This window comes from Typopeltis vanoorti, chromosome 1, assembly GCF_054136105.1.
Source record: "Typopeltis vanoorti isolate ZY-2024b chromosome 1, IOZ_Tvanoo_1.0, whole genome shotgun sequence".
Classification (NCBI taxonomy): domain Eukaryota; kingdom Metazoa; phylum Arthropoda; class Arachnida; order Uropygi; family Thelyphonidae; genus Typopeltis; species Typopeltis vanoorti.
In genome coordinates, this window is record NC_143549.1 from 5,736,471 (window position 1) to 5,764,050 (window position 27,580).

The window sequence follows — 27,580 nt, forward strand, 5'->3', positions numbered from 1 at the left end:
ATTCTCTTTTATCCTTCTAAGCAGCCTCCTGATATCCATTCTGACGCACTCTTTGTCCTCTCTGAAATCATTCGTACCTATTAATACTATTAACTTTTGCTCGCTCCTGCCTCATATCCAATGCCTCAATCACTCTACTCATTTTACTGCCTGGAAAACATTCCTTGTGCATTTTATCCTCTAGCACACCTTTAATAATGGAGTCGCCATACAACGCCACTCGCTCATCTTTCGTTAACTCTTTCATGCCATCATGAATTATTTTCCTGAATTCTCTTAATTTCATTCCGCATCCATTTCATTTGTTGCCTCATCCAATCCAATTCACTTTCCGAATCTTGCGACACATTCTCTCTATCATTAAATCTTTCTAACTTTTTAACTCTCGACTCCCTCTTCTCACTTTCCCTCTCATTCATCCTTCTTTGTTTCCGTACTTTCGGTCCAACATACATCCAACTTTCACTATCATTCTTCTCACTTTCACTCTCATTTATCTTTCTTTGTTTCCGTACTTTCGGACTAACATGCGTCCAACTTTCGCCATCATTCATTCTTTTTTCTTGTTATCATTTATTCTTTCAATTTTTTTTCACTTGCGATTTCTGCGTCACGCCATTTCTACTTTCATTCGTTCTCCCAATATCATTTCTTTCCGCCACTCTCGCCTCACTTTCGTCCCTTTTAACATCCGTTACGGTTTTCAAATTGCCCTTTTTCTTTTTTCCTGATTTTTTAACATTTTTTCGTCTCTCCTTCTCACCATCCTTCTCTTTCAAACATGCACTCACGACACAATTGTTACTAACACTTTCTGTCATCAGTTCCTCATTCAGGTCACACTTTGCATACACCCTTCTTCCATCCGTGCTAAACATCCACAAATCATTTATGTAATCGAAGGAATACATATAACAGACCTCACACTTAACGAAATGACTGAAATCTAAATTAAAATCATGGAATGACAATGCTGCCGCCATTTTTATTTTTATTTTTTTATTATTTTTTTTAATAGTTAGCTGTTAGGTTAGCCATTGATTTTTCCATTATTTTTGAAAGAAGTGAGGTAAGATTACCATCACATTCTTTGTAGGATCTCATTCAGGTGCCTTTCCAAAGAAATTTTAATAGAAAATTTGAATATCAATCACCCTCATCCTAACAGTAATGGCAGTCTAAAAAATCCCAAGAATATGGATGGCACATATTCTCTCACATAAACCTTTTGGTTTAAGAGTTAATTATAATAATACCTTTCCTCAGTGAGTCTTCGACTCCCTGGAGGTGCCAAATAATAAAATAATAATACTAATAATAACATGGTTGTAATCACCATAATTTACTGAAATGAATGCTGATCACTGTGTAACACTAAAGGAAATGTTACCTTCATCAGTCATCTATAGAAAGTTACAGGTTTACAGTCATTTGTCTACTCTGGTATTTAGCTGAAAAAAAAAAAATAAAAAATAAATAGAAAGTCAATTCTCTTATGTCAGTTAAGTCAGTACTTGTACAGAAAAATTTGATTGAAATTTTTATGTACTGCAATATCATGATTCTGTTGTTTGATAATCATTGTTGATTTCTGTGAGTGTTTATATCAATTCCAACATACTATTTGTATTTAGCATAGTCCATTGAAGCTGAAATATTTTTTCCAACTTTCTTCCAGACAAAATTTGACAATCTGTACAGTTGTAGAGAGAGTACCCTTGATTCGTAAGTTAATTAATATATATATATATATATTTTTTTTTTCATAATGCTTTCATACACATTGTAAATTTCTCTTAATATTAATTTCTTCAAATATTGAAACAAAATTAGCTCCACATAGCTGGCATTTTTGTATTCAGCATATAGTTGCCTAATAATTATCTTTCACTTTTGAAAACATTCAGAATGTATTGAGGAACTGAGTTTGAATTGAAGAATAGGTTAATGTTTCAGGATGTTATTGTGTTTTTTTGCATCAATGTTTTTAGATGCTGAATTTGATGCATGAACATGACATATGCTAAACCTCTCATTAGCTTGCTTACAATTATTTCAAAGCTGTTCTCTATATCAAAACTGAATGTGAGGATGGAGTGATCAGTCTGTTTTATTATTTTAATAGGCTGTAAGATATAGTCAGTCTACTTGATTAATTATGATATAATTCTTACCTGTTTTCAGATATATATATATATATATACATATACAATGGTGAGCCATGGAAATTTTAACAAAGGGCTTGCATCGTCGAGCAAAAAAAAAAAAAAAAAAAAAAAGCCTAACTTAGCCCTTATAATACTTATATTGCGACTTTGTAGAGCTTCTGCCAGATATGATAATTCCTGTAGGATATCAATCATTAATGCTAGATCTTTTAAAAATTCCAAATTGAGAAGAGTCGGTTTAAAAAGCCCTTATATTTATCGTTTGATGCAAAATGCTTGCATAAAGCTGGATAATTTCTCCACAAAGCAAGAGCCGTTCATAAACTGCAAGCTGCCCATCGTGGTCCAACCACATGGCCGATCTTTAAAATTTCGATACCAAGGTCTTTTGCAATCGTATTTAACACATTCGCTGCCATGCTACTTCGGCATAGTCTGTTTCCCTACGCTGAGCAATTTCACTTCTTCAAGGTCAGTACGGTAATCTCGTTGCTGGCGGTAAGCGTCATACAAGTATACTTGTAGTTGGCTTGTACAGAGCATATATGATCTATGAGAATACACAATTTTGATGCTAGCCCCACAAACTAAGCATTTTCACTTCTTCAAGGTCACTACAGTAATCTCGTTGCCAGCGGTAAGCGTCATAGTAGCTGGCTTGTGTAGCTGGTTTACCATCTATGAGTATACTTGTAGTTGGCAGCGAACATGTTAATTCTTGTTGATTGTTTGGTGATTGATGATAAAAAGCATATAATTTATCCATAAATATTTCAAAATGATTTATTTCTTTAATGTTTTTTATCAAATTGTCTAATGCTAAGTGTAAACGATGAGTGCACTGCCAAATCAAACATTGGGAAATTTTTGTAGAAGTTTGATTGCAACACCTGATTTGTTTCCTAACATTACACTAGCTCCTTCAGAAGAAAATGCAATGACATGATTTTTTATATAGTTATCAGAAAATCCATATGAATTTAAAGTAGCAATTAATTATAGTAGCATGTATATATTCCTTAGTGGTATTTTCTAGTTCTACAGGATTATTAAACAAGACAAACAAGGGGCTTGCAAATTTGAGGAAAATTTAACAAAGGGCTCGCGCGAGCCCCTTATAGCTCACCACTGTCTCTCACACTTGAGGAAAGGTTGCAAAGCATATGACAAATAAATGCCATATCGGATGGGGGTTAAGAACAAAGTAATCTGCCTAATTTGTATTATCTAGAAAAAGTTATGAAATGCATCTTTAAATTGCATTTCATGTCGAGTTCAAGGCTATTTTGAGTGACTATTTCTTTCAAACTTACTTAAATAAATAAAAAATCACCCATCTTAAGAACAGAAGATAGGTGATTTTTGATTTATTGAATATTTCTTGATTATTTAGTGTATTTTTATTATATTATAGATTTTAGTGGATTTATTATATTTCATGTAATTAGCACTATTATAATCAGAGAGCTCTGGGAAGTCAAGGCATCCCCCATGCATTACTCCCACCAGATGTCATACCTTCTCTTAACACATTGATGCCAGGCAGTTACATGCTGACACTGCTGTCGGAACAAATTTGAGCATATCTCTGTTGTTTAAGATAGGCATATTTCCACAGAGTTTATATTGCATGCTATTTGCAACGTTTTCAGTAGAATTTTATTTGTAAAATTAGCATTTGTCATCATTATCATCAAATTCTTGACCTATACCCTCAGGCAGTGTACAGGATCTTATGATAGTACTACATGAAAAGTTACATTATTACTAACTTATTGTCAACAATTTTCCTCCAGATTAGCCTTTTATCTGTCAACATTCCAATATTATCAAATTCTGTCTTTTTGTGTGTTGTAGTGTTTTGTGTATCCCGTAAAGTAAAAAAAAACAACAAACAAACTAATTTCGCTTGTCAGAATTCCATACTCTAACAATCACCCAGAATTCCAAAAACTGAACTTTTTACTGTATCAGTTCATCTTGGTTTTCCTCTGGGCCTTTTTCCTACTGTTCTGTTTAAGTGGCCATATCATTTGAGATGATTAGCTCTACTAACACATTCTGAATGCTAACAATACCAATTCTTTCCTAATATCCTCATTTTTAATATGATACAACCATTAATTCCATCTGTTCAGTCCCCTAATCTTTCTCAAGACTCTAATATCAGAGGTTTCCAGTCTTTGATCAAGAGTTTTATTTCTAACCCAGCTCTCAGATCCAAAGTTAAAATTGGTTTGAACACTGTCTTGTGTATAGCTAGTTTCTGACTAATCTCTCTCTTATTTCATATAAATGCTCTGCCAACCAGGCTGAGTGGTTAGCGTATCCACTCTCCAGCCAGAAGGCTGCGGGTTCGAATCCCGCCATGGGCATGGATGTTTATGATTGTCTGTGAAAATACTACTGGTGGTGGTCGGTGATAGATGGTGTTGGTGTAGATGATGAAGGTAGTTGCGCTTGGTGGAGATGGAGAGTCGTAGAGTAGGTGCTCTCCCTCGATGAGAATTTGGATCCCCTGGAGGTGTTACGTAATAATAATAATAAATTTATTCATTTGATTTCCTATCATACTGGCTTTGTCGATTCTGTTGTCTATTTCTATATTTAATTTACTATCTTCACTAAAAACTGTGCCTAAATAGCTGAAATGTTTTACTTGTTTTGTAGGTTCCCCATTCAGGATACAGTTGATGTTTTCAATATTTCTGCCTATTTTCATTGATATTTCTGATTTTCATAAACAAATTTATTACAGCAGTTATTTCATTTGGTTAGGGAATCTTGCAGCCTTGGATTTATTTAACAGTATAACATTATCTGCATAAAATAAAGAGCTGATATTAACGCTTTTCTTAATAATGTGATTCATGAATAACAGTGGGGATAATGTACACCATTGTACCACACCTGATTTAACATCAAACTGTCTTCTTGTTTCTTCTTCAATTCTAACTGCTGCTTTACAACTCAAATAGAGACTATGTATTACTTATTATAATGCCCCATGTACACCATAGAACTGCAGTGTTTTGAATAGCTTTTCTCTTGGTACCTCCTTGTCATATGCCTTTTGCAGATCTACAAAACTTAAATACAGATGTTTGCTGTATTTTCATGATTTCTCAACTATTTGTCATAAAGTGAAAATCTGATCCTGACAACCTCTGTATGGCCTTGAATCCAGCTTGTTTTATTCCAAACTTCTCTTCCATAATTTTTCTTAGCCATTTCTCAAGAATACTTGCAAAAATTTTACCAGGAGCACTCACTAGAGAAATTCCTCTGGAATTCTCACATTCAGCTTTATTCCTTTTTTTTTTTTTAATTTTTAGATGGGTTCATTCTGGAACTTGGCCCTCTGACCAGACTTTCTGAATGACTTTGTGTTTTTATTTCATATATTTTATTTTGCAGTGTAGCTACTGTAAAACTTTTATATCTCCATATTTGAGCATTTTGGTTGAATTTCATCTACTCCAGCTGCCTTTCAATGTTTCAAGTTTTTGATGCCTTTTTCTACTTAAATTATGGATATGTATTCTTGATTGCATTCCTGTTGAGTGTTTTCTACCATGATGCTGCCACTGCTTGTTTTTTTAGCAGTCTTTCAAAGTAGTAACTCCATACATCAAGAATATCTTTAGTGTTCATGTCCCCTTTATCATCTCTAATTCCTTTTACAGCACTCCTTTTCAGTATGAAGGTGAACTTTATCCTGCTCGACACTAAATGGTGATCACTTCCTATTTCAAATCCTCTGTATTCCGCTGTGTTGTGAACTTTGCATTGGAACATGGTGTTTGTAATAACTAGTCCATGTCCTGAGCAGAAATCAAGCAGGCACTTACCATTATTATTATTAGCTTTGCTCTTTTCTCTAGATTTTTCAAAAACATTCTTATATGTCTAGTAAGCATTTTCTGCTCTGCTGTTTAGATCTCCAAGAAGTACCAGCTTTTCCTTTTTCATTGTGTCAGCTTCCTTCTCTACTTCCTTGAAAAATTCCTCCACTTCTTCCTTAGTAGAAACTTCTGTCAGAAAATAAGTACAAATAAGTCTCATTGTCTAGTTACCCATTCTGATATTAGCCCACATCACTACTTACTTGGCTGCCATTCAAGAAGATTATCATCATGTGATGTTTAATATTATACATATTATAGCTACTTCTACTTTTCCCTGATTGTTATTGCCTGAATATAACATCTTGTATTTGTTGCTTAGAAAGATCTTACCTGCAAAGGTGCAAAGAAGAGTTTCAAAAATTATATCCAGATTATGGGATTTAGATTATGAGGATTGCAGACTCCAGTTAACAGGAGAAAGAGGGATGATATGATAGAGGTGTATAAACTTTTGAATGGGTGTTATGGGATTATCAACTGATGAAATTTTTTATCATGTGGAAGGCAGGGAGAGAACAAGGGGATCCATGGAAGGTACGTTTGTTCACAGTCAAGAAAGGGGTAAGAGCTAGGTTTTTCTCCCAGAGAGCAATGAGTGAGTGGAATAATTTTCCCTTAGCGGTAGTGAGTGCATCTAGTGTGAATGAATTTAAGGGAAGGTGTGATAGCTGGGTTGGGTGATTTATAGCCTCCCTTGATGAGTCCTTGACTCCCTGGAAGTCTCAGATAATAATAATAATACTTATTATGTCGCTCTAGTACTTATCCAATCTTCTGCTAGTTCCATATCTTTTCATTCATGCTTCTTATTTCGATGGTGCTAATTTCGATCTCTGCTGATGTTGAGTTGGTGTTTGTTCCAGTGAAAAGTCAGCTACTGTTCCACTAGCTGACTTTTTTGCCTTTTTCCCTGCTTCCCTGATGAAAAGAATGGGACCTTGTTTAACTTGGAGACTCCAGCTGGCATGAAATTTCTTCATGTTGTACCATCATTTTGAGTTATGGTTTAAGCCAATCAGAATACAATTTGGTTGACTAAATCCCAAATTGTCAGCCCATCCTTTTTTAGTTAGTATCCAGGTAGATAGCCAATGAGATGCACTGAGAGAAGATGAGGACTGGACATCAGGACAGAAGCCTTGGTCAGTTCTTCACATTCTTCACATTCCTGAAAAGGTTGCATGGAGATAATGTAAGCCCATTATCTAGCCTTGATCCTTGCCCAGGAGCCTCTTAAAATCCAATCGGGTTCAGTCTCATACCCTATTTGGTGACCAGTTTCCAGAATTGTTTTACTACTGTACCTCAAAGATGAGTATTTCTGACTTTCCTTGTTATGTTTGGTATGACCTAGAGGTATAACCTTTATACTGAATGTTGGATGATTGGGCATATAAGACAACCTCCAAAATTTCTTTTCAAAATGTTTATTTGATGCTATACTTGTCATAACAGTATCTTTAATATTATTATTATTATTATTACCTGTGACCTCCAGGGAGTCAAGGACTCATCAAGGGAGGCTATACCCAAACCAGCTGTCATACTTTCTCTTAATTTCATTCACACTAGATGTACTCACTATCCCTAAAGACAAACTATTACACTCACTCACTGATCTATAAGAGAAAAACCTAGCTCTTACCCTTTTCTTGTCTGCAAACAAACTTAACTTCTAGATAATATCCTATAACACTCATTCAGAAGTTTATAGATCTCTATCATATCATCCCTCTTTCTCCTGTTACCCGGAGTCTGTAATCCACCATATAATCTGTCCTCATAATCTAAATCTCATAATCTGGATATAATCTTTGTAACTTTTCTTTGTACCCATTCGATAGCTTTTTTTTTTTATCCCCTTGGAACCTGGGAGACCAAATCTGTGCACAATAATCGGTGTGGCCTTCTCAAGGCCTAATAAAGAGGCAAAATGACTTCCTTATCCTTACATGTCAAAGTTCACTTCAACATTGCAATTATCCTTGAGTTGTATTGGCAACTTTTGCTATGTGACCTCTGAACTTTGCATTCCCATCCATCATTACTCTAAGATCCCTAGCCTCATCAGTTTTTTGTAGCATAATCTCACTAATATAATATGCCACTAGAAATCTCATCATGTCAAAGTGCATAACTTCAGCATGATATAAACTCTTTACATATCATTAATTGACCAATGAAAATCTTTTAAGAAAGCACTTATCCTTTGTCTTTCATTACCTGAAATTGTCTTTCATTTCATTCCAAAAAATCATAATTTATTCTAGTATTAATAAATCTGCTACAAGTCTGCAAGATTCTCTGACTAAATTGAATAGCTGTTGTAATAGATATGGTATGAAGGTCAGCAATAAAAAGACAAAGACAATGGAAATAGGCAGAATCATTGAAAATGTCAATTGTGTTGTGAATGGAGAACCTGTGGAACAAATAAAACATTTCAGCTACTTAGGCACAATTTTTACTGAAGATGGTAAATTAAATATAGAAATAGACAACAGAATCAGCAAAGCTGGTATGGTGGGAAGTCAATTGAATAAATTCATATGGAATAAGAGAGAAATTAGTCAGAACACTAAATTAGCTGTATACAAGACAGTGTTCAAACCAGTTTTAACTTATGGATCTGAGAGCTGGTTCAGAAGTAAAACACTTGACCAAAGACTAGAGACTGCAGATATGCGAGTCCTGAGAAAGATTATAGGCGTGAACAGATGGCATCAATGGCAATATCATATTAAAAAAGAGGATGTTAGGAAAGAACTTGACATTGTCAGCATCCAGGAATGTGTTAGCAGAGCTAATCTCAGGTGGTATGGTCACTTAAACAGAATGGGCAAGGAAAGATTAGCAAAACAAGTGTTCTCTGCCAGGTTGGCAGGAAAACGACCCAGAGAAAGACCAAGATATAGGTGGATTGATACGGTACAAAGTGCCTTAGACGATAGAAATATAAGATCTGATAATGTTGGAGTCTTGACAAGTAACAGACTGATTTGGAGGAAAATTGTAGATAGGAAGTTAGTAATGACGTAATTTTTTTCATGTAGTACTATCATATCCTGTACACCCCTTGAGGGTACATGGCAGGAATTTGATGATGATGAGATATCTTTATCTTAATTATCATTAATAATTAATAATGTATTCCTGTACAAGACAATTGGTAAAATTGTTTGAATACTAGTTAAGGTTTCATTAAGATTTGTATGAAGAAAAAAAAATTACATGCTGCCATACTGAATTTCATGTATTAAATACCAATGTTTATATACAAAATATATTAAGTTGCTAACATAGTATATTAACATATCAAAAGCTTATTATAACACAGTGCCTGCATCTGACATAACACTACTACACAGTACATCACTTCAGATGCTAGATGATTGCTTAATGATGTTTACTATTGCAAAATTCAGATTTAGCTTTTATACCTAGAGCATAAAATGACCATGGTTTCAGCATTTTTTTTTTTTTTAAGTCATCTTATTTTCCTCATATAATCTTATTTGCCAATAATGGAAAGAAGACACATCAAGTGGAGTACAGCAGGAATGTGTCCTATCACTTCTACTTTTTAACACACACACACACAACATTTATACAGAAGATGTATACAGAAGATGGCCCATAAGTCACAAAGGGGCTTAAACATTTGATAACTTCTTTTATTTATTATTTTTACTCTCTTTTGTTATAATAAAATACAGAACCTGGAGATTTTTTTTTAGTTATGAAAAACCACATCATGTATGAAGAAAAAATAATATATTAAATCCAGCCTTCAATTTTTGGCTTCACAAAGATTGGTGCTTTCTTTGTGAAGCCAATTTCAAATATTTTCCTTCAACTGTTGGATAGTTTGAGGCTTGTTCACATACACCTTTTCTTTCAGGTAACTCCCATAGGAGAACATTTGTAGAGAAATTAGGGCACTGCAGCCAGAAACACTAACAGCTGTTATGGAACCTACCATAGAAAGGGCTGTCTTTTATGAAGTCGAAAATGAAAGGCATTTATGTGATGTGGTTTTTCATAATTAATAAAAAAAATCTCCAAATTCTGTATTTCATTATAACAAAAAAAAAAGTAATTAATATAAAAAATGTTATTAAATGTTTAAATCCCTTACAGACTGACCTGTATAAAGAACAATCTGGAAACAGCATTAAGAAGTAAAATAGTGATAGATAATAACATATTAGAGGATGCACATAGGATGGGATTTATCATATAAAAATGAAAAAAGATATAGACATTTAAATATCAAAATTTTCAAGTAAATGGTATAATAAAATAATATATTAAATCCATCCTTAGTATAAAAACATACTGGAAATCAAACTATATAGTGTCCTGTCTGAACCAACTTTATTATGTGTAAATGAAACATGAGCCATAAAAAAATATAATGGAAAATGAATCAAACAGCAGAAATGAAATTTCTCAGAAAAACAGCTGCATACCAAGTGTAACCATAAAACAAATGAAGAAATTTTACAATCTCTAAATATAAAACCAATTAATTATTACATGATTAAATATAAACAAAATGGATAGTGACTTTTAACTATTTCTTTTAGAATCCAGAAAATTAGTGACTCAAGACACAATAAAAAATTATATACATTTAATTAAACTAAAACAATATATACACTTTAAATAAAATTACATAACTACAAAATACTGGATCCAAGGCTGCCTAAAATAAATCTACACATTAGAGATTTCTTTTTCAAATATATTAAAATCACCCATTCTCTGACTCATTCTATTACTGGATTGTTTAACATATACTTAACAACTAGACTAAATACCTTGTTTTCACAACAACAAAAATGTTCATCAGAGTCAGTGTCTTTGTTAAGGCCTTTTTCCCAAAATATAAACATTTCCTTCTTCTTTTCAATGGGATCCTTTCTTATCACCCTTATGTAGCATACACTGTTATCCCTCCTGTCTCTGAAGTATAAAAACTTCAGAGGCATTGAAGTATAAATACTCTTACCTCTTGCAGTTCAATTTGACGCACAGTTTACTAATTTTTATACCGGAGAAAGAAGTTTCTTCTACTACTTCATAAACAACAGATCTAAGTAGAGCTCTTCATGTTAAATCACTTTGCAGTTTCAAGTTTACCAATTGCTTTTTCATAGAAATCTGGTGTCCTTAAGACAGAAGATGAAATTTCCTATTCAGCGTTTCCTCGAACATTCAAATTAGAACGTCAACTGCAATATCTTCTTTTATAAACTAAACACTTCTTGACAGTCTAAACTCCTCCAGTTTAAAGACTCACAGTTCTATGATTCCTTTTCGGATTCTTCTGTTATGTAAAAAAACTTCCATTAGCCCTCTCTTGTTTTCCCCGTTACCCTGAAACTTCCATTAGCTCTCTCTCTATCAGCTGTCAATCACCCATCAAACTCCTTGGTGAGCATGCACACTCCATGTAAATGGTAAGCAACAAGCTAAGTATAATGGTGGCTGATGCGTTGTCTCCATTAGCATAATGATAATGTCTTTTCAAAACACCACACTTAATAATTGTAAATTACAATAAAAAAATTTGAAAGTTACATAACTATCAAAATCTAGTAAATACATCAAATTTTCAAATGCTTTGCATTTCCTTTTGACAATAATAATAATATCAATAACTGGTACATCACAGTGCTGATTAATGTGTTACGAAACCAAAACTAAAAATATACACTAACAAAAACAATTTGTAAAAATTTTAAATTATGATTATTATATCAAGCTTAACCATAAAACAAATGAAGAGATTTACAATCTCTAAATATAAAACCAATTAATTATACTTAAATATAAAGATCAACAGGCTTCATTCAGTTAATTATTACATGATTAAATATAAACAAAATGGATAGAACATCTAAATTGAGTGGACAATAGCAGGCTATCAAAATTACTGTATAGATATAAATAAATGGATAAAGAAGATTTGGAAGACCCAGAAAGTGATTACATGATTCCAGAGTATGCCACCTCTACCTGGTCTGAAATCCATGATAAGAAGAAGAACTGGATTTAGATAAATGCTTGCTTTGTCTTTTCTGTTTGGTTTCTCCTGGATTATTGCATGAACACCATTGTTTGTATAGACACAACGCCAATTTTAAGATGCAAATAAGGCACTTTGTACCGTATCAATCCACCTATATCTTGGTCTTCTTCTGGGTCGTTTTGCTGCCAACCTGGCAGAGAACACTTGTTTTGCTAATCTTTCCTCACCCATTCTGTTTAAGTGACCATACCACCTGAGATTAGCTCTGCTAACGCATTCCTGGATGTTGACAATGTCAAGTTCTTTCCTAATATCCTCGTTTTTAATATGATACTGCCATTGATGCCATCTGTTCATGCCTCTAATCTTTCTCAGGACTCTCATATCTGCAGTCTCTAGTCTTTGGTCAAGTGTTTTACTTCTGACCCAGCTCTCAGATCCATAAGTTAAAACTGGTTTGAACACTGTCTTGTATACAGCTAATTTAGTGTTCCAACTAATTTCTCTCTTATTCCATATGAATTTATTCAGTTGACTTCCTACCATACCAGCTTTGTTGATTCTGTTGTCTATTTCCATATTTAATTTACCATCTTCACTAAAAATCGTACCTAAGTACCTGAAATGTTTTACTTGTTCCGAAGGTTCTCCATTCACAACACAGTTAACATTTTCAATGATTCTGTCTATTTTCATTGTGTTTGTCTTTTTATTGCTGACCTTCATACCATATCTATTACAACAAACAGTTATTCAATTTAGTCAGAGAATCTTGCACACTTGTAGCGGATTTATTTAGAAGTATGACATCATCCGCATAAAGCAAAGAGCTGACATTAACATCTCCAATTTTGATATCATGTTTAATACCACTTTCCTTCATAATGTGATCCATATAGATAATGAATAACAGAGGGGATAATGTACATCCTTGTCTCACACCAGATTTAACATTAAACCATCTTCCAGTACTTCCTTCAATTCTAACTGCTGACTTACAACTCAAATAAAGACTAAGATGCAAATATATTTATATAAATATTTTGTTTGCTTTTATATGTTGTTTGTCTTAGTGCAGTTACCCTTTATGATGAAAATAACCAAAATAATAAAGCTTTTAATAAAGCTCTGTCCATTTTCTTATTTGAACTATTTCTCTCAGTTATTACTGAAGTTGAAGTTATTTTCAGATATCATTTCCTTATTTGGACTATTTTTCTCAGTCATTACTAAAGTTGAAGTTATTTTCAGATATTATATTAGCCATTTTCAATTTCATATCATGTAATCAGAAATTAGAGGCTTTAAATCACACATATAAAATCTGTGTTCTTAAAAATGATATTGTTTTATATATAACATTTTTAATTTTATAGCTTGAAACGATCTACAGATGTTATGTTTGGTGGAAAACAGGTACTTGTTTGTGGTTATGGGGAGGTAAGTAGAAGACTCTCATATCAAGGTTATTGGTAAATTAACTTAAAATAGTTAATGCAATATGCAGCTTGCTTATTTTATTCTGCATAAATTTTAACATTAGAAAAAGCCGAAATATATGTTATTTTCTCTGCAGCAGTTGCAAAAGTTCAACACTGGACATGATGGCATTCTAGCTTGGTGAATGTTTTCAGAACCACAATTGGGCCTCCAGCAACAGTTTTTCTGTCTCTCTCTTTCTCTCTCTCTCATCACCATCATCATAATGAAATTCCTGACATGTATCCTCAAAGGAGATATAAGATATTATGATAGCACTACATGAAGTATATCAAATGATTGAGTGAAGTATAACCTATTAACAAGATAGGATTTGAATCCACATTTTTCCTACCAAAGAGCATATACTATACAAGAGCTATAGTTTGTACAGGTTTATAGTGTATTCCAGAGATAACTGAGAGCATTTGGATGACGAGATATTGTATTAATTATATTGGGTTGGCAAATAAGTTCGTTCGGTTTTTCATGGAATGAAACACGTTTTATTTAATATATATAATGCATACTAGTTAGTTATATATTGCTCCTCTTTATCAATGACCTCTTGCCATCTGTCCACCAACTTCATTATGCTGTGTTCATAAAACTCCTGAGGTTTACTGGTGAAAAACTGATCCAGGTGTCTTTTGACAGCCTCCTCATTAGCGAAAGTTTTCCCATTCAGAGAATTCTGCAATGATCGGAATAAGTGGTAATCGGAAGGTGCCAGGTCTGGTGAATATGGAGGATGCGGCAAAACATCCCATCCAAGACGTGACAATTTACTCCAGGTTGTTAACGATGTGTGGGGTCTGGCATTGTCATGATGAAAGACAACTCCTTTCTGATTTGCCAATTCAGGACATTTTGTGCTAATTGCACGGGCCAGTCGCGTTAACTGTGAGCAATAGACAGTTGAATCAATCGTTCTGCCTGATGGTAACACCTCGTAGTGGACAACACCTTTATAATCCCACCACACAGAGAGCATGATCTTCTTTGGGTGCAATCCCACTTTTGAGGTTGTTTGCAGCGGTTCGCTCTTGTGTCCCCATGATCTTTTACATACCATGTACATGACCCATTTTTCATCTCCCATAATCATACGCTTCAAAATGGGTCGTTTTCTTGGAGATGTCACAGCGAATTACAGATGGATATGCGATCAGTCATATTGGCCTCAGTCAATTCATGCGACACCCAAACATTAAGTTTTGAAACATATCCCAGCTTGTGCAAATGTTTTTAAACACCTGTATGGGATATGTTCAGTACTGCAGCAATCTCCCGTACTGTTTGTGACAGATTTTTGTCGACGATATCCTTCACAACACTCGAATCAACCTTGGTCAGGCGAGCGGCGTGAGGCGCATCACTGAGGTCAAAATCTCCAGAACAGAATTTGGCATACGCGTTCTGTTAAGGCACCACCCCATATATGTTGCGTATTTTTTTATGGGCCTCTGCAACTTGTTTGCCTTTTTTGAAATAAAAAAGTAAAATATGCCAGTAATGTACGTTATTTCCTTCCATTTCTAAAAATATGTTACACATACGCAACTGAAGTAGGCCGAATTCTGCAACGAAAATTCACTGAAAGGTTACGTGAACTGTCGGCTTTCAGCCGCACAATAGCATTGCCTGGTAGCGCATCAATAGCGACAGGCAAAGCGGCTTAAACTTGTACTGACTCACAAACTGAATGAACTTATTTGCCAACCCAATAGTATAACAAAATATTAGTGAAAAAGAATAAAAATATGTAAAAGAATTATTTACCATTTGCCTCCTACTGATGCTAAATTAAAAATAACTAACACAAAACGGTTACTGAAAAACATTCATAAAATAAAGCGAAGATTAAGCATATAGAACGCATTCTCACATAAGTCATAGTTATTTCATACAAGCACATACTATTTCTCTGCATTATGTTTGATGTTAGCAAGACAAGAAGACAGCTGATGCATTCCGTGAATGTACAACTTATAATTTGGCAGTTTCCTGTATTCAGCTTGCATGCCATTAGGTTGCTTTTATTAACTCAAAATAATTATATGGATTTGCTCAGCTCCAGTTTGCTTCTTACTTTTAATTAAAAAAAGAAAAAAATGGAACCATTGGCAACACAGAATTGCATGCTGCTCCAAAGGAACAAGCAGAATATGACAAACAGAGCATGTTTTTTTCTCATATACAGTTATGCATATAACATGCTGCTAGGCATTGGTATAATCAGTGCATAAAAACTATTGTCATTGCATTTACATAAAAATGCAACCAAAAAAAATTACATTCTCCATCACAAAAAAAAAAAAAAAAAAAAAAAAAATCAGACAATATAAAAGCACTTCCACATTTCATCAAAATTTGTGGCATCATTACAGTCATTAACCATGTACACCACTTACCATTATCAAAGAGCTATATGCTATTTCTTTCTGAAACCCCTCCTGGCATCTTCTCTAACTACAGTTATTTCAGCTATATCATGGAATAGCTGAAGTGAATACCCTCCTTAAGAAGCACAAAACACACTTCACCACATCAGTTGTACCTTTTTCGAGATCATTAAATCTTTTTGCTCAAGATTTCCAAGTGTCACTTGAAGCTTTCATTTACTGCATTTCTACTCTCCTAATTCAGATGACCATGCTGAGCCATTTGACTATCTCTGTAAATCAATTTCATGCATTCTAATTAGCCAAACTGTGAGATTATCTTCCCTGGAGATTTTATTGTTCATAACTCTCCTTCTCTAAATCATAGTTCAAGTTGGAATGGAAGGCTATTTGCTGTTAGTTATGATGTAACAAATTGCCAACCAGAATACCAAATAATTCTCGTCATCCTTCTAATACTTTGGATCTTATCTTAATAAGCTTTATTAAGATAAGATGGGGGGGGGGGTGTATTCTTACTTATTTATTTTTACTTTATCTTATATTTTATCTATTCCTGGTATATCATTATCTTTCTTTACCTTTACTCTATGCTATCTTTGCCTTTATCTTTATGCTCTATGCAGTCTGCAGTTGGCTGCGCCTTTGTAATATTATTCTATTTCTTCCCTTATATGTTTTCTCTTAATACATAAACTCCCTTTCTACTAACTGCCTTCCACACTTAGTTTCTTATTCCTCGAACACCGGAAAATTTATTTGATAAGCTGTGCCACTGATGTTTGTTTCCTAGCAATAAGATATGGCAAGTGCGTCCAGTAGTTTTCCTTTTAAACACAAATTACCTCCGATTAATTATAGTTTACAGTTGTGGTCCACTAATTATTCTCTCTATTTTTCTCCTGGGTTCCTGCAAATTAGGCTCTAATTTTTTTTGGAACAGTGCATTGTATAATTAAAATTCAGGCGACACTCTATTGACAATTGAAAAACACATTTATTTACAACTAAACAATTTACACTATCATTTTGTTAAAGAGACATTCTCAGTTTAACTCTTAATAAAAACTATCATGTTAAAATACACTTTCAATTCAAGACTATCATGACAAATAAATTTTCATTCCTTTCCAATACTAAATTAATATCCTAGGCAATCATACTATTAACAAACTGTTACTATCTTAGGCAATTGTACTGCTATCAAACTGCTAACCTTCAACTAGTACATACATGATTCTTAGTCACTTATCAAACATTAAAATTCATTCATTAACTCTGCCCAAATTCAGCACCTTAAACTTAACAGTCCACTAATAAAGTTCTCCTATAATTTACAAAACAGAATAAAAGGGTCAAACTCACATTAGGGCTGCCACCCACAGTGCGTACTTATTCCTTGGCTTCGAATTGGAGTTCTGACTTCTGTGTCAGATTTTGATTCCCTTCATACACTGGCTTTAGATTTTATCGATGCTGATGACTTCAGGAATGCTGTCTCTCCAGCACTTAGGGTAAAAGGGTTCAGCATGAGGGATGCGTGCGCATTTAATGTAACGGAGCAGTTCCTCCCAGCTCAAAATTTCCTCTCCTTGGAGAATAGCTTCCGGTGAAGATTGTCATCTAATCTCTGCCTGCCGGATCGACTCCTGTCATTGTCCCTTCAGACTTCTGGCATGACATCTCCAGAAAGTCACATCCTCGATGGCTGACATCCGATGGACCTCCACTAGACAACCGATATCCATTCTTCTGGCCAATGCCTTTTATTCATCCTCTTTCGGATCCCTGCATGAAGATATTGGATCCCGTACATTTCAGCGCGATCTCTTGATCTTTCACTAGCACTGACTGTTTCTTTGTTCTCCTACTGCACTCTTTGAATCCTATTTCATTGGACAGCGGAAGCTCATCTAAAGTTGTTGGTCCATTTGACACTGACCTTGAAGGTGTTTATAAGTGGAGTTCGCAAACAACTTTCATATGTCCTTCTAAGGAGCTATCATTCAAAGTTTCTGGTGGCAAGGTATTGCCTTTGATCATGATATTCTAGAAATTTCCTTCTTAGAGTAGTAAGCATAATTAATTCCCATATGATTATTTAGGAACGAATCTGAAAACAAACCCCAACTCAACATCACCAGAGTTAAAGATCTGTACTATCAATGTAAGAAGCCTGAATGGCAAAGAAATGGAGCTAGCTGAGGAATTAGATAAGTACCAGATCGACATAATAGGGGTGACTGAAACAAAAAAGACCAAAACTGGTGAGATCTTTCTGAGCAATAAATACAAAATGTTATATTCAGGCAATGACAATCAAGGAAAAGAAGGAGTAGCCATAGTATTCAACACAAAATATGAGGCTAATCTTCGTGAATGGCAGTCAGTCTCAAGTAGAGTAATGTGGGCAAATATGAGAATTGGGAACTGGACAGTGAGACTTATTTGTGCCTATGGTCTCAGAGAAGGTTCTACTAAGGTAGAATTGAAGGAATTTTTTGAGTCTTTAGAAAAAGCAACTGACACAATGAAAAAGGAAAAGTTGGTCCTTGTTGGGGATCTAAATAGCAGAGTAGGAAATGATTGTGAGACATACAAAAATATTTTGGGAAAATTTGGAGAAAAGAGCAAAGCTAATAATAATGGCAAATATCTGTTGGATTTCTGCTCAGGACATGGACTGGTTATTACTAACACCATGTTCCAACATAAACGTGCACAAATTCACATGGAGAGAAGAGGCAAGGAATAAGAAAAGTCCCATTGACTATGTTATTGTTGATAGTGATGTTTTCTCCCTGGTGCAGGACACCAGAGTGTACAGAGGATTTGAAATTGGAAGTGATCACTATTTAGTCTTGAGCAGGATAAAATTGAATTTCATATTGAAAAGAATAACATGTAAGAATGTTTTAAAGCGAATAAAAATTGAGCAGCTCTCAGATGTGAACTGTAGACTAAAATACACAAAGATTATTGAAGAAAAAATGAAAGAGTTTGAGAACAGGAATCAAACCTTGGAGATTCAGTGGCAAATTCTGAAGAAAACATTGATTGATACTGCCAGAGAGGCATGTGGTGAGGTTGTCTGCAAGGATAAAAAAATCAGAACTCCCTGGTGGACACAGGAAGTTAAAGAGGCAGCGAAGGAAAAGAAGAAAGCATATCAAAAGTTCCTGTCAAATAAGTCAGCTTGTGCTCTTAGAGAATACAGAGACAAATGCAAGAATGCTGGACACTGTGTAAAACTAGCTAAACAAAGGTCATGGGAAGACTTTGACAAGAATATAGAAAATAAATATCAAGAAGGTGGCAAAATATTCTGGAAGTTGTTGAAGAAGCTTAGGAATGGAGGAAAGAGTGCTGTAAAAGGAGTTAGAGATGATAAAGGTGATATGAAAACAGGCGAAAAAGATATCCTTGAAGTATGGAGTAATTACTTTGAAAAACTGCTAAATGAAACAAGCAGTGATGACAGCACAGTGATCAAAAACACTGACCAGGCATGCAGTCAGGAATACATATCCATACTTGAAGTAGAAAAAGCCATCAAAGGCTTGAAATATGGAAAGGCAGCAGGAGTAGATGATATTCGACCAGAAATGCTGAAGTATGGTGGTATAAGAGTCTTACAGTGGCTGCACTGCATAGTTCAGAAAGCCTGGACAGAGGGACGAATTCCCGATGATTGGAGTAGAGCTCTCATAGTACCCATATATAAAAAGGGAAATAAAACTGAATGTGAGAATTACAGAGGTATTTCCCTACTGAGTGTTCCTGGCAAGATCTATGCAAGTATACTTGAGAAACGGTTGAGAAGAATTGTGGAAGAAAAGCTTGGTGAAGAACAAGCTGGATTCAGGCCAAATAGAGGCTGTCAGGATCAGATCTTCACTTTACGACAAATAGTCGAGAAAGCATGGGAATATAACAAAGATCTGTATTTAAGTTTTGTCGATTTGGAAAAGGCATATGACAAGGTGCCAAGAGAGAAGCTATTCAATACGCTGCAGTTATATGGTGTCAATGGGGCATTATATCAAGCAATACTTAGTCTTTATTTGAGTTGTGAGTCAGCAGTTAGAATTGAAGGAAGTACAGGAAGATGGTTTAATGTTAAATCTGGTGTGAGACAAGGATGTACATTATCCCCTCTGTTATTCATTATCTATATGGATCACATTATGAAGGAATGTGGTATTAAACCTGATATCAAAATTGGAGATGTTAATGTCAGCTCTTTGCTTTATGCGGATGATGTTATACTTCTAAATAAATCCGCTACAAGTCTGCAAGAATCTCTGACTAAATTGATTAGCTGTTGTAATAGATATGGTATGAAGGTCAGCAATAAAAAGACAAAGACAATGAAAATAGGCAGAATCATTGAAAATGTCAACTGTGTTGTGAATGGAGAACCTGTGGAACAAGTGAAACATTTCAGCTACTTAGGCACAATTTTTACTGAAAATGGTAAACTAAATATAGAAATAGACAACAGAATCAGCAAAGCTGGTATCGTGGGAAGTCAATTGAATAAATTCATATGGAATAAGAAAGAAATTAGTCGGAACACTAAATTAGCTGTATACAAGACTGTGTTCAAACCAATTTTAACTTATGGATCTGAGAGCTGGGTCAGAAGTAAAACACTTGACCAAAGACTAGAGACCGCAGATATGAGAGTCCTGAGAAAGATTAGAGGCGTGAACAGATGGCATCAATGGCAATATCATATTAAAAATGAGGATATTAGGAAAGAACTTGACATTGTCAGCATCCAGGAATGCGTTAGCAGAGCTAATCTCAGATGGTATGGTCACTTAAATAGAATGGGAGAGGAAAGATTAGCAAAACAAGTGTTCTCTGCCAGGTTGGCAGGAAAACGACCCAGAGGAAGACCAAGATATAGGTGGATTGATACGGTACAAAGTGCCTTAGACGATAGAAATATAAGATCTGATAATGTTGGAGTCTTGACAAGTAACAGACTGATTTGGAGGAAAATTGTAGATAGGAAGTTAGTAATGATGTAATTTTTTCATGTAGTACTGTCATATCCTGTACACCCCTTGAGGGTACATGGCAGGAATTTGATGATGATGATGATGATGATGATGACAATGTGCAAGATTCTCTTTCTGAATTGAATAGCTGTTGTAATAGATATGGAATGAAGGTCAGCAATAAAAAGACAAAGACAATGATAATAGGCCGAATCATTGAAAATGTCAACTGTGTTGTGAATGGAGAATCTGTGGAACAAGTAAAACATTTCAGCTACTTAGGCACGATTTTTACTGAAGATGGTAAATTAAATATAGAAATAGACAACAGAATTAGCAAAGCTGGTATGGTGGGAAGTCAATTGAATAAATTCATATGGAATAAGAGAGAAATTAGTCGGAACACTAAATTAGCTGTATACAAGAGAGTGTTCAAACCAGTTTTAACTTATGGATCTGAGAGATGGGGCAGAAGTAAAACACTTGACCAAAGACTAGAGACGACAGATATGAGCGTCCTGAGAAAGATTATAGGCGTGAACAGATGGCATCAATGGCAATATCATATTAAAAACGAGGGTATTAGGAAAGAACTTGACATTGTCAGCATCCAGGAATGTGTTAGCAGAGCTAATCTCAGGTGATATGGTCACTTAAACAGAATGGGCGAGGAAAGATTAGCAAAACAAGTGTTCTCCAGGTTGGCAGCAAAACGACCCAGAGGAAGACCAAGATATAGGTGGATTGATACGGTACAAAGTGCCTTAGATGATAGAAATATAAAATCTGATAATGTTGGAGTCTTGACAAGTAACAGACTGATTTGGAGGAAAATTGTAGATAGGAAATTAATAATGATGTAATTTTTTTCATGTAGTACTATCATATCCCGTACACCCCTTGAGGGTACATGGCAGGAATTTGATGATGATGATGATTATTTAGGTTAACATTTAGCTTTAACTATATACAGACATACGAGGTCATTTTTGTAAATATCTTATAGGACTTGACCTCTGTAAAAAATTGACGTAAATGCTTTATCATTTTGAAGCTACATCAAATTTTTGCAGTTTGTTCTCCTCTTGGCAATGTTGACTATAACCTTATTTGCATTTCTTTTTCTAAGCTCGTTCTCCTCCTTAACCCTATGGCACAACAAAGGCCATTTGGTATAAACTTGAGATTACCCTCTTTTCTGTGGTCTGATTGCTGTTTCTGCTTTCCTTATCCAAGTATGTGCCAAACCCACTAAGTTGCACTGCTTGAAAAGAAGTCAAAGGATACCCCTAAAGTCAAGGCACATCATGCAGTGCAATGAGTCGCAATGTTTCTAGCCAGTATAAATTGGACAGATATGATGCTCTAATCAGTGGAACTGTGTCTAGGTGAAATGGCTACAAGAAGGGAACTGACAGACATGGCATCCTATCACTTTGTGATACAATGCCATGTTGCAAGCCTATCTGTTCGACAAATTGGGACATCCCAGGTCAACAGTCAGTGATACCATAGCGAGATGGAAGCACAGGGAGCCAACTGCAAGTGCTACCCACAGTGGACTACCCATCACACCCACCAAACATGACCATAGGATGCCATGAAGGATAATATGCAAAAACCGCATTTGTTGGTTGTCTTGTTGAATACAGAATTCTGGGCATTGACTGGAACATGAATCGGCACAAAAACATTCGAAACTGATGGTTGCAACATTGGTTTCCATGTTAGGACTGCAATATGCATGCCCCACATTATCCGAACCAACATACAGTCAAAGATTGGACATGTACAGTGGGATCTGGAAGCTTGGAAAGCCGTGTTATGTAGCGATCAATCATACTACACCCACTACCAAGCAGATATTCAGGTGTGGCAGATGCCTTGTGGATGTCTCTTACTAGAGTGCATAGCTCCAACTATGAAATTTGGAGTGGGCAATGTGATGGTATTCTCCTGGTTTTGCCTCTGACCACTCTATTTGTCATATCAAACAGGTCAAGGGATGTCTGCCCTACAACAGTCCAGGATCTCAATTACATAGGATTGCTACAGTCGTAGTGAAAGTAGATCCTGTATCTTATCAAAGTAGGTGTCATGGCTGTGTGTTTCTCACACTATGGTGTCTGTTTTTCCAAGCAGTGTATTTAATGATCACATTATTGGGATGTTCCATCCTGGTAAAGCAGGCTTTATTCCTGGAGTGGGGGGGGGGAGAATCAAAGAATTAGAATTGAATGGAGAGGATGTATTCCAAATACTAAGCACTTGAGAGATCATTAAGGCAGGGTACACTAGAGATTTTGCCATGTGGTTTATGGGAATGTGCTATGGAACTGATACGGAATATCATTTAAGTGGGCTACCATGGATTTTAATGGACAGTCTAAACGCAATCAGATTACTTGTTTTAGTAATCTGATTGCTTTTTACTCTATTATAAACAGTAACTAGGATGAAGATGAAACATACACTGTCTTTTTTGATTCAAAGGGATTTGGAAGAATGTCACATGACAAGTTAGCATCTAAGATGTAACATGCGAATTTTAATGATTTTGACAATGACTCCATGGGGACAGGCATAATAATAATGGTTTATCAAAACGCTCTGAAAAACAAGTATCAACACTTTGTTGCATTTCTGACAGTTAAACAATCATTTTCTTTTAAATACACTGGAAATGCCTGTGCAATTTTCCAAATGAAATGACTAGACTGTGTTTCATCATAAGGGTAGATTTCTGAAAAATCCCCCAAAATCATGCACTCAAATGTCTTTTTTAAATTTAAAAAACTCAGGTTGGGTTTTTACAATGGAGCGATGTTAAGATTTCCTTAAACTCAATCAAAACGTCCTCTGTAGTTTTCACCACAATGACAAGTTTACTTCATTCAGTTGACATCTATGAGCCATATTTAATTTCAGTCAACATCTCATTATTATCACAAAACTTCTCTATCCATGATGTCAATCCAGAGATTTCCCCACAATGTGAATATATAAAACTTTCCTTGAAGTTATCACAGACAATCAATAAATTTCAGCGTTAGTTGTATTGAGCACATTTGTACAGAGTGTGTACCACTATCACCTGCTAACACACAATTTTTTGAGCTGACTGTGGCAAATTTAGAAAAATATATCCTTATGTTTGGGTAGGTTTCTTTGTGTGAAGTACAGGAATGCCAGTTGATAAATTCATTCTTCTAGCATAAAGATATCCACAGAGTTACTTGGGTGCAGCATAAAAGAGGTTTACGATCTATTATTGACCATCTGATTACAAAATGACAGAAATACTGCATTGTAAGGGACATGCATGTATTGAAAGGTACAGAATGTGGCAGACTACTACCTATTACTTGCACATATAATTTTACCTTGGAGTAGATGAACCATGATATATGGTCAGCCTAAGATGAGTGGGTTAGAGGATTGTATACAAGTAGCATCAAGCAATTTGGCATCAAGCATGAAAATTGGAGTGCTAATGAAATTTATAATCATATTAGAGAGGTTAAAGATGCTCTTGGTTTTGAAAGGAATTTAAATCACAGTAAGGTGAAATGGATTACAGGAGAAGCTGTTGAGACTACCCACCAAGAAAAAGTAAGCATATAAAGCTTATGTTGATGAATTCATAAACATAAGTCATATTTATTAAGTTATTAAAAGGATATTGAAAAAAATTGTTTGGAAATGTAAGGAAGAATGCTGGAACAGAGTTTATGAGATTAATCACTCATTAGGATATAATAGGTCTGCTCAGACATGGAGGACCATCAGGTGCATGAGAACATCAAGCGGTAGATTACTTCTAGCGAGATTAATACCTATGACAGGTTGGATGAATCATGTTAAGGATCCTCTGACTAAAATTAGGAAAGAATACCTGGAGAGAGAGAGAGAATGATGGTGATTTGAGGGTACAGGAGCTAGTGGATTCAAGATGCCTTGGCATGGGTACATAATGGGAAAGCAGTATCCATGGAATTGTGGAAGTGACTAGCTGCTAAGAATAATAGCAAGAATGTTAAATCAAATTCTAGAAGGCAGTATGTGTTTTTCTGATGAATGATCATTATCATATATTACTCCCAACTTTTTAAAAGTGTAATAAGAACAACCCATCAAATTACAGAGGTTAGTGTGTTGGCTTCTATGAGTAGGGTTATTAAGTAAAATTATTACTGTGATTAGAGAGGAGTGTTGCTTTTCAGATAATATTTTCATCATTAGAAGAATCACCAAAGGGCAGGGAACATTTGAATTTTTGAATCTTGCAAAGGCCTATTACTTAGTTTCCTTTAGTAGACTCTGGGAATCGATGAGTAAGATGAATGTGAGAGAGAGTCAATTGTCAGTTTGATTAAGAGAATATATAAAAGGTGAAGAGCAGCTGTTAACTTTGGAGGATTGGTATCAGCTGAATTTATAACTGAGTTCATGTTGGAATGCTTCGTGTACAGCTATTACAATTAAGATTGGAAATGGTGTGATGTCATTCATTCACTGTTGTTTGCTGATGATAAGTAATAATTGCTCAAGATCAGGACTGTGTTAATTTATGAAGAGGAAACTGGTTGATGTTTACAGCATGATAGGTCTAAAAGTTCATTTTACCAAAACAAAATATTGGTGGAGAAGGCAGAGACTCAGATCTTCTAGTCAATAAAGTCAAGGCAGTAGATCATTTCAGATACTTAGAATCTATTCTTCATGAGTTGGGAACAAGCATGTGAGAAAGATGTAGGTGATCATTTTAGCCAAATCCATAATGCTGTTAAGCAGTTGAATGGTATGTTTTGGAGTTGAGACATTCAACAGGAAACCAAGAAGATGATACTACAAATGATAGTAGTGTTCTGATGTGTAGGTGAGTAGGATGGATATTGATGTGAGGCAGAAGAGGATGACTTACAACAAAGTACGAGGCCTTTTCGATAAGTCCATGCAAAATCTAAGAGATGGCGCCACCACTACTTATCGAGGTTATTTTTAGTTGGTGGCAACTGTTGGAGGATCACACACTAAGTTTCAGTCAGATAGATCTATTACTCTGTGTTTGGCATTCATTTGAATCGATCAAGTGCTGTGGTTTCGTGTAGTGATTAAACATTACTTTTTGAAAGGCAGAATGGCTCAGGAAACCAAAGCTAAGATTGATAAAAATTATAGCGAGTCTGCACCTTTTGATTAGAACGGTTTATAAGTGATTTAGTAACTTTTGAAGTGGTGGCCACATGAGCCCAAATGATACTGAACATTCTGTATGCCCTGTTGAGGTCACTACTCCAGAAATTATTGAAAAAAATCCACAATATGGTGATGGATGATAGAAGAGTGAAGGTGCATGAAATTGCTAAGGCTGTGGGCATCTCAAATGACTGCGTACATAATATTTTACATGAACATTTACATATGAGAAAACTATCCGCAAGATGTGTGCCGCATTTGCTCACACTAGAACAAAAGCGTCAACATGTGAACTGTTGCAAAAATTCCTCTGGATTCCGTTGAATCCAGAGGAATTTTTGCATTGTTTCGTAACAGTGGATGAAACATGGATTCATCACTACTAGTCGGAGACCAAGGAAAAGTCAAAACAATAGGTTGCAAGCAGGGAATCTGCACTAAAGAAAGCGAAAAACTGTTCCTTCAAGGGTTATGGCTACCTCTTCTGAGATGCTCATGGTGTAATCTTCATAGACTTCTTAGAAAAAGGGCAAAACAATTACTGGAGTGTATTATGCATCTTTTCTGGATAGTTTAAATAATGAAATAAAGGAAAAACGACCACACTTGTAGAAAAAGAAGATTCTTTTTCACCATAACAATGCACCCGCTCATTATTTTGCAATTGTGACTGCAAAATTGTTCGATTTACGCTATGAAGTCCTTTTGCAACCCCCCCCCCCCCACTCTCCAGATTTATTTGGCTCTCTTGGACTACTGTCTGTTTCCAAACATGAAAAAATGGCTGGCAGGAAAGAGATTTTCATCAAACAATGAAGTGATTGCCGAAACAACTGCCTGTTTTGAAAAGTTGGACAAATCATACTATATGGACGGATCAAAAAACTCTAACATCGTTGAACTAAGCTAAGCGTATAGACCTCAAAGGAGACTATGTTGAAAGATAAAAAATGTTTGTCCCCCAAAAAGATTGTTTCTTCATTTTTGCATGGACTTATCGAACAATCCTCATATGTGCATATCTCACCTTCTCAAAGAGTTTAGAATGAGACTATTATGGAGAGACTGAATTTTTGAGAAAATTGGCTGTTTGGAACATCATTTTTTACACATTGGTATGGACATGTTCAATGGATGCCACAGTAGGATGATCAAGAGAGTGATGAATTGGTCACCACTAGGAAGATGGAAGAGAGGATGGCCTTGACTTACATGGAGGATGAGTTATAGAGGGTTGCAAGAAGGGATGACTGTTCACATTGGTATTAGTGAAGGGGATTACAAGCAACCACTAAAGTGGAAATGCCTTGAAAAGGAAATGTAAGTTTCTATGAACTTCACATATACTTCTTTCAAACTGAAAAGTTCCAAATGT

At 35.2% G+C, this 27,580-nt stretch overlaps 1 protein-coding gene across 5 annotated transcripts in view; it reads left to right on the forward strand.

Annotated features, from left to right (window-relative positions):
* Positions 1-27,580, forward strand: part of LOC150109760 (adenosylhomocysteinase-like 1) — a 440,710-nt gene that overhangs the window by 300,861 nt on the left and 112,269 nt on the right. For all 5 annotated transcript variants that reach the window (XR_016549840.1, XM_090408492.1, XM_090408303.1 and 2 more), the window contains 2 exons: positions 1,679-1,725; positions 13,490-13,553. Coding sequence is in view for 4 of the 5 variants with exons in the window: in XM_090408492.1 (XP_090264618.1) it covers positions 1,679-1,725; positions 13,490-13,553 (111 nt within the window). In the remaining variant the exon portion in view is untranslated. The remainder of the gene's footprint in view (positions 1-1,678; positions 1,726-13,489; positions 13,554-27,580) is intronic.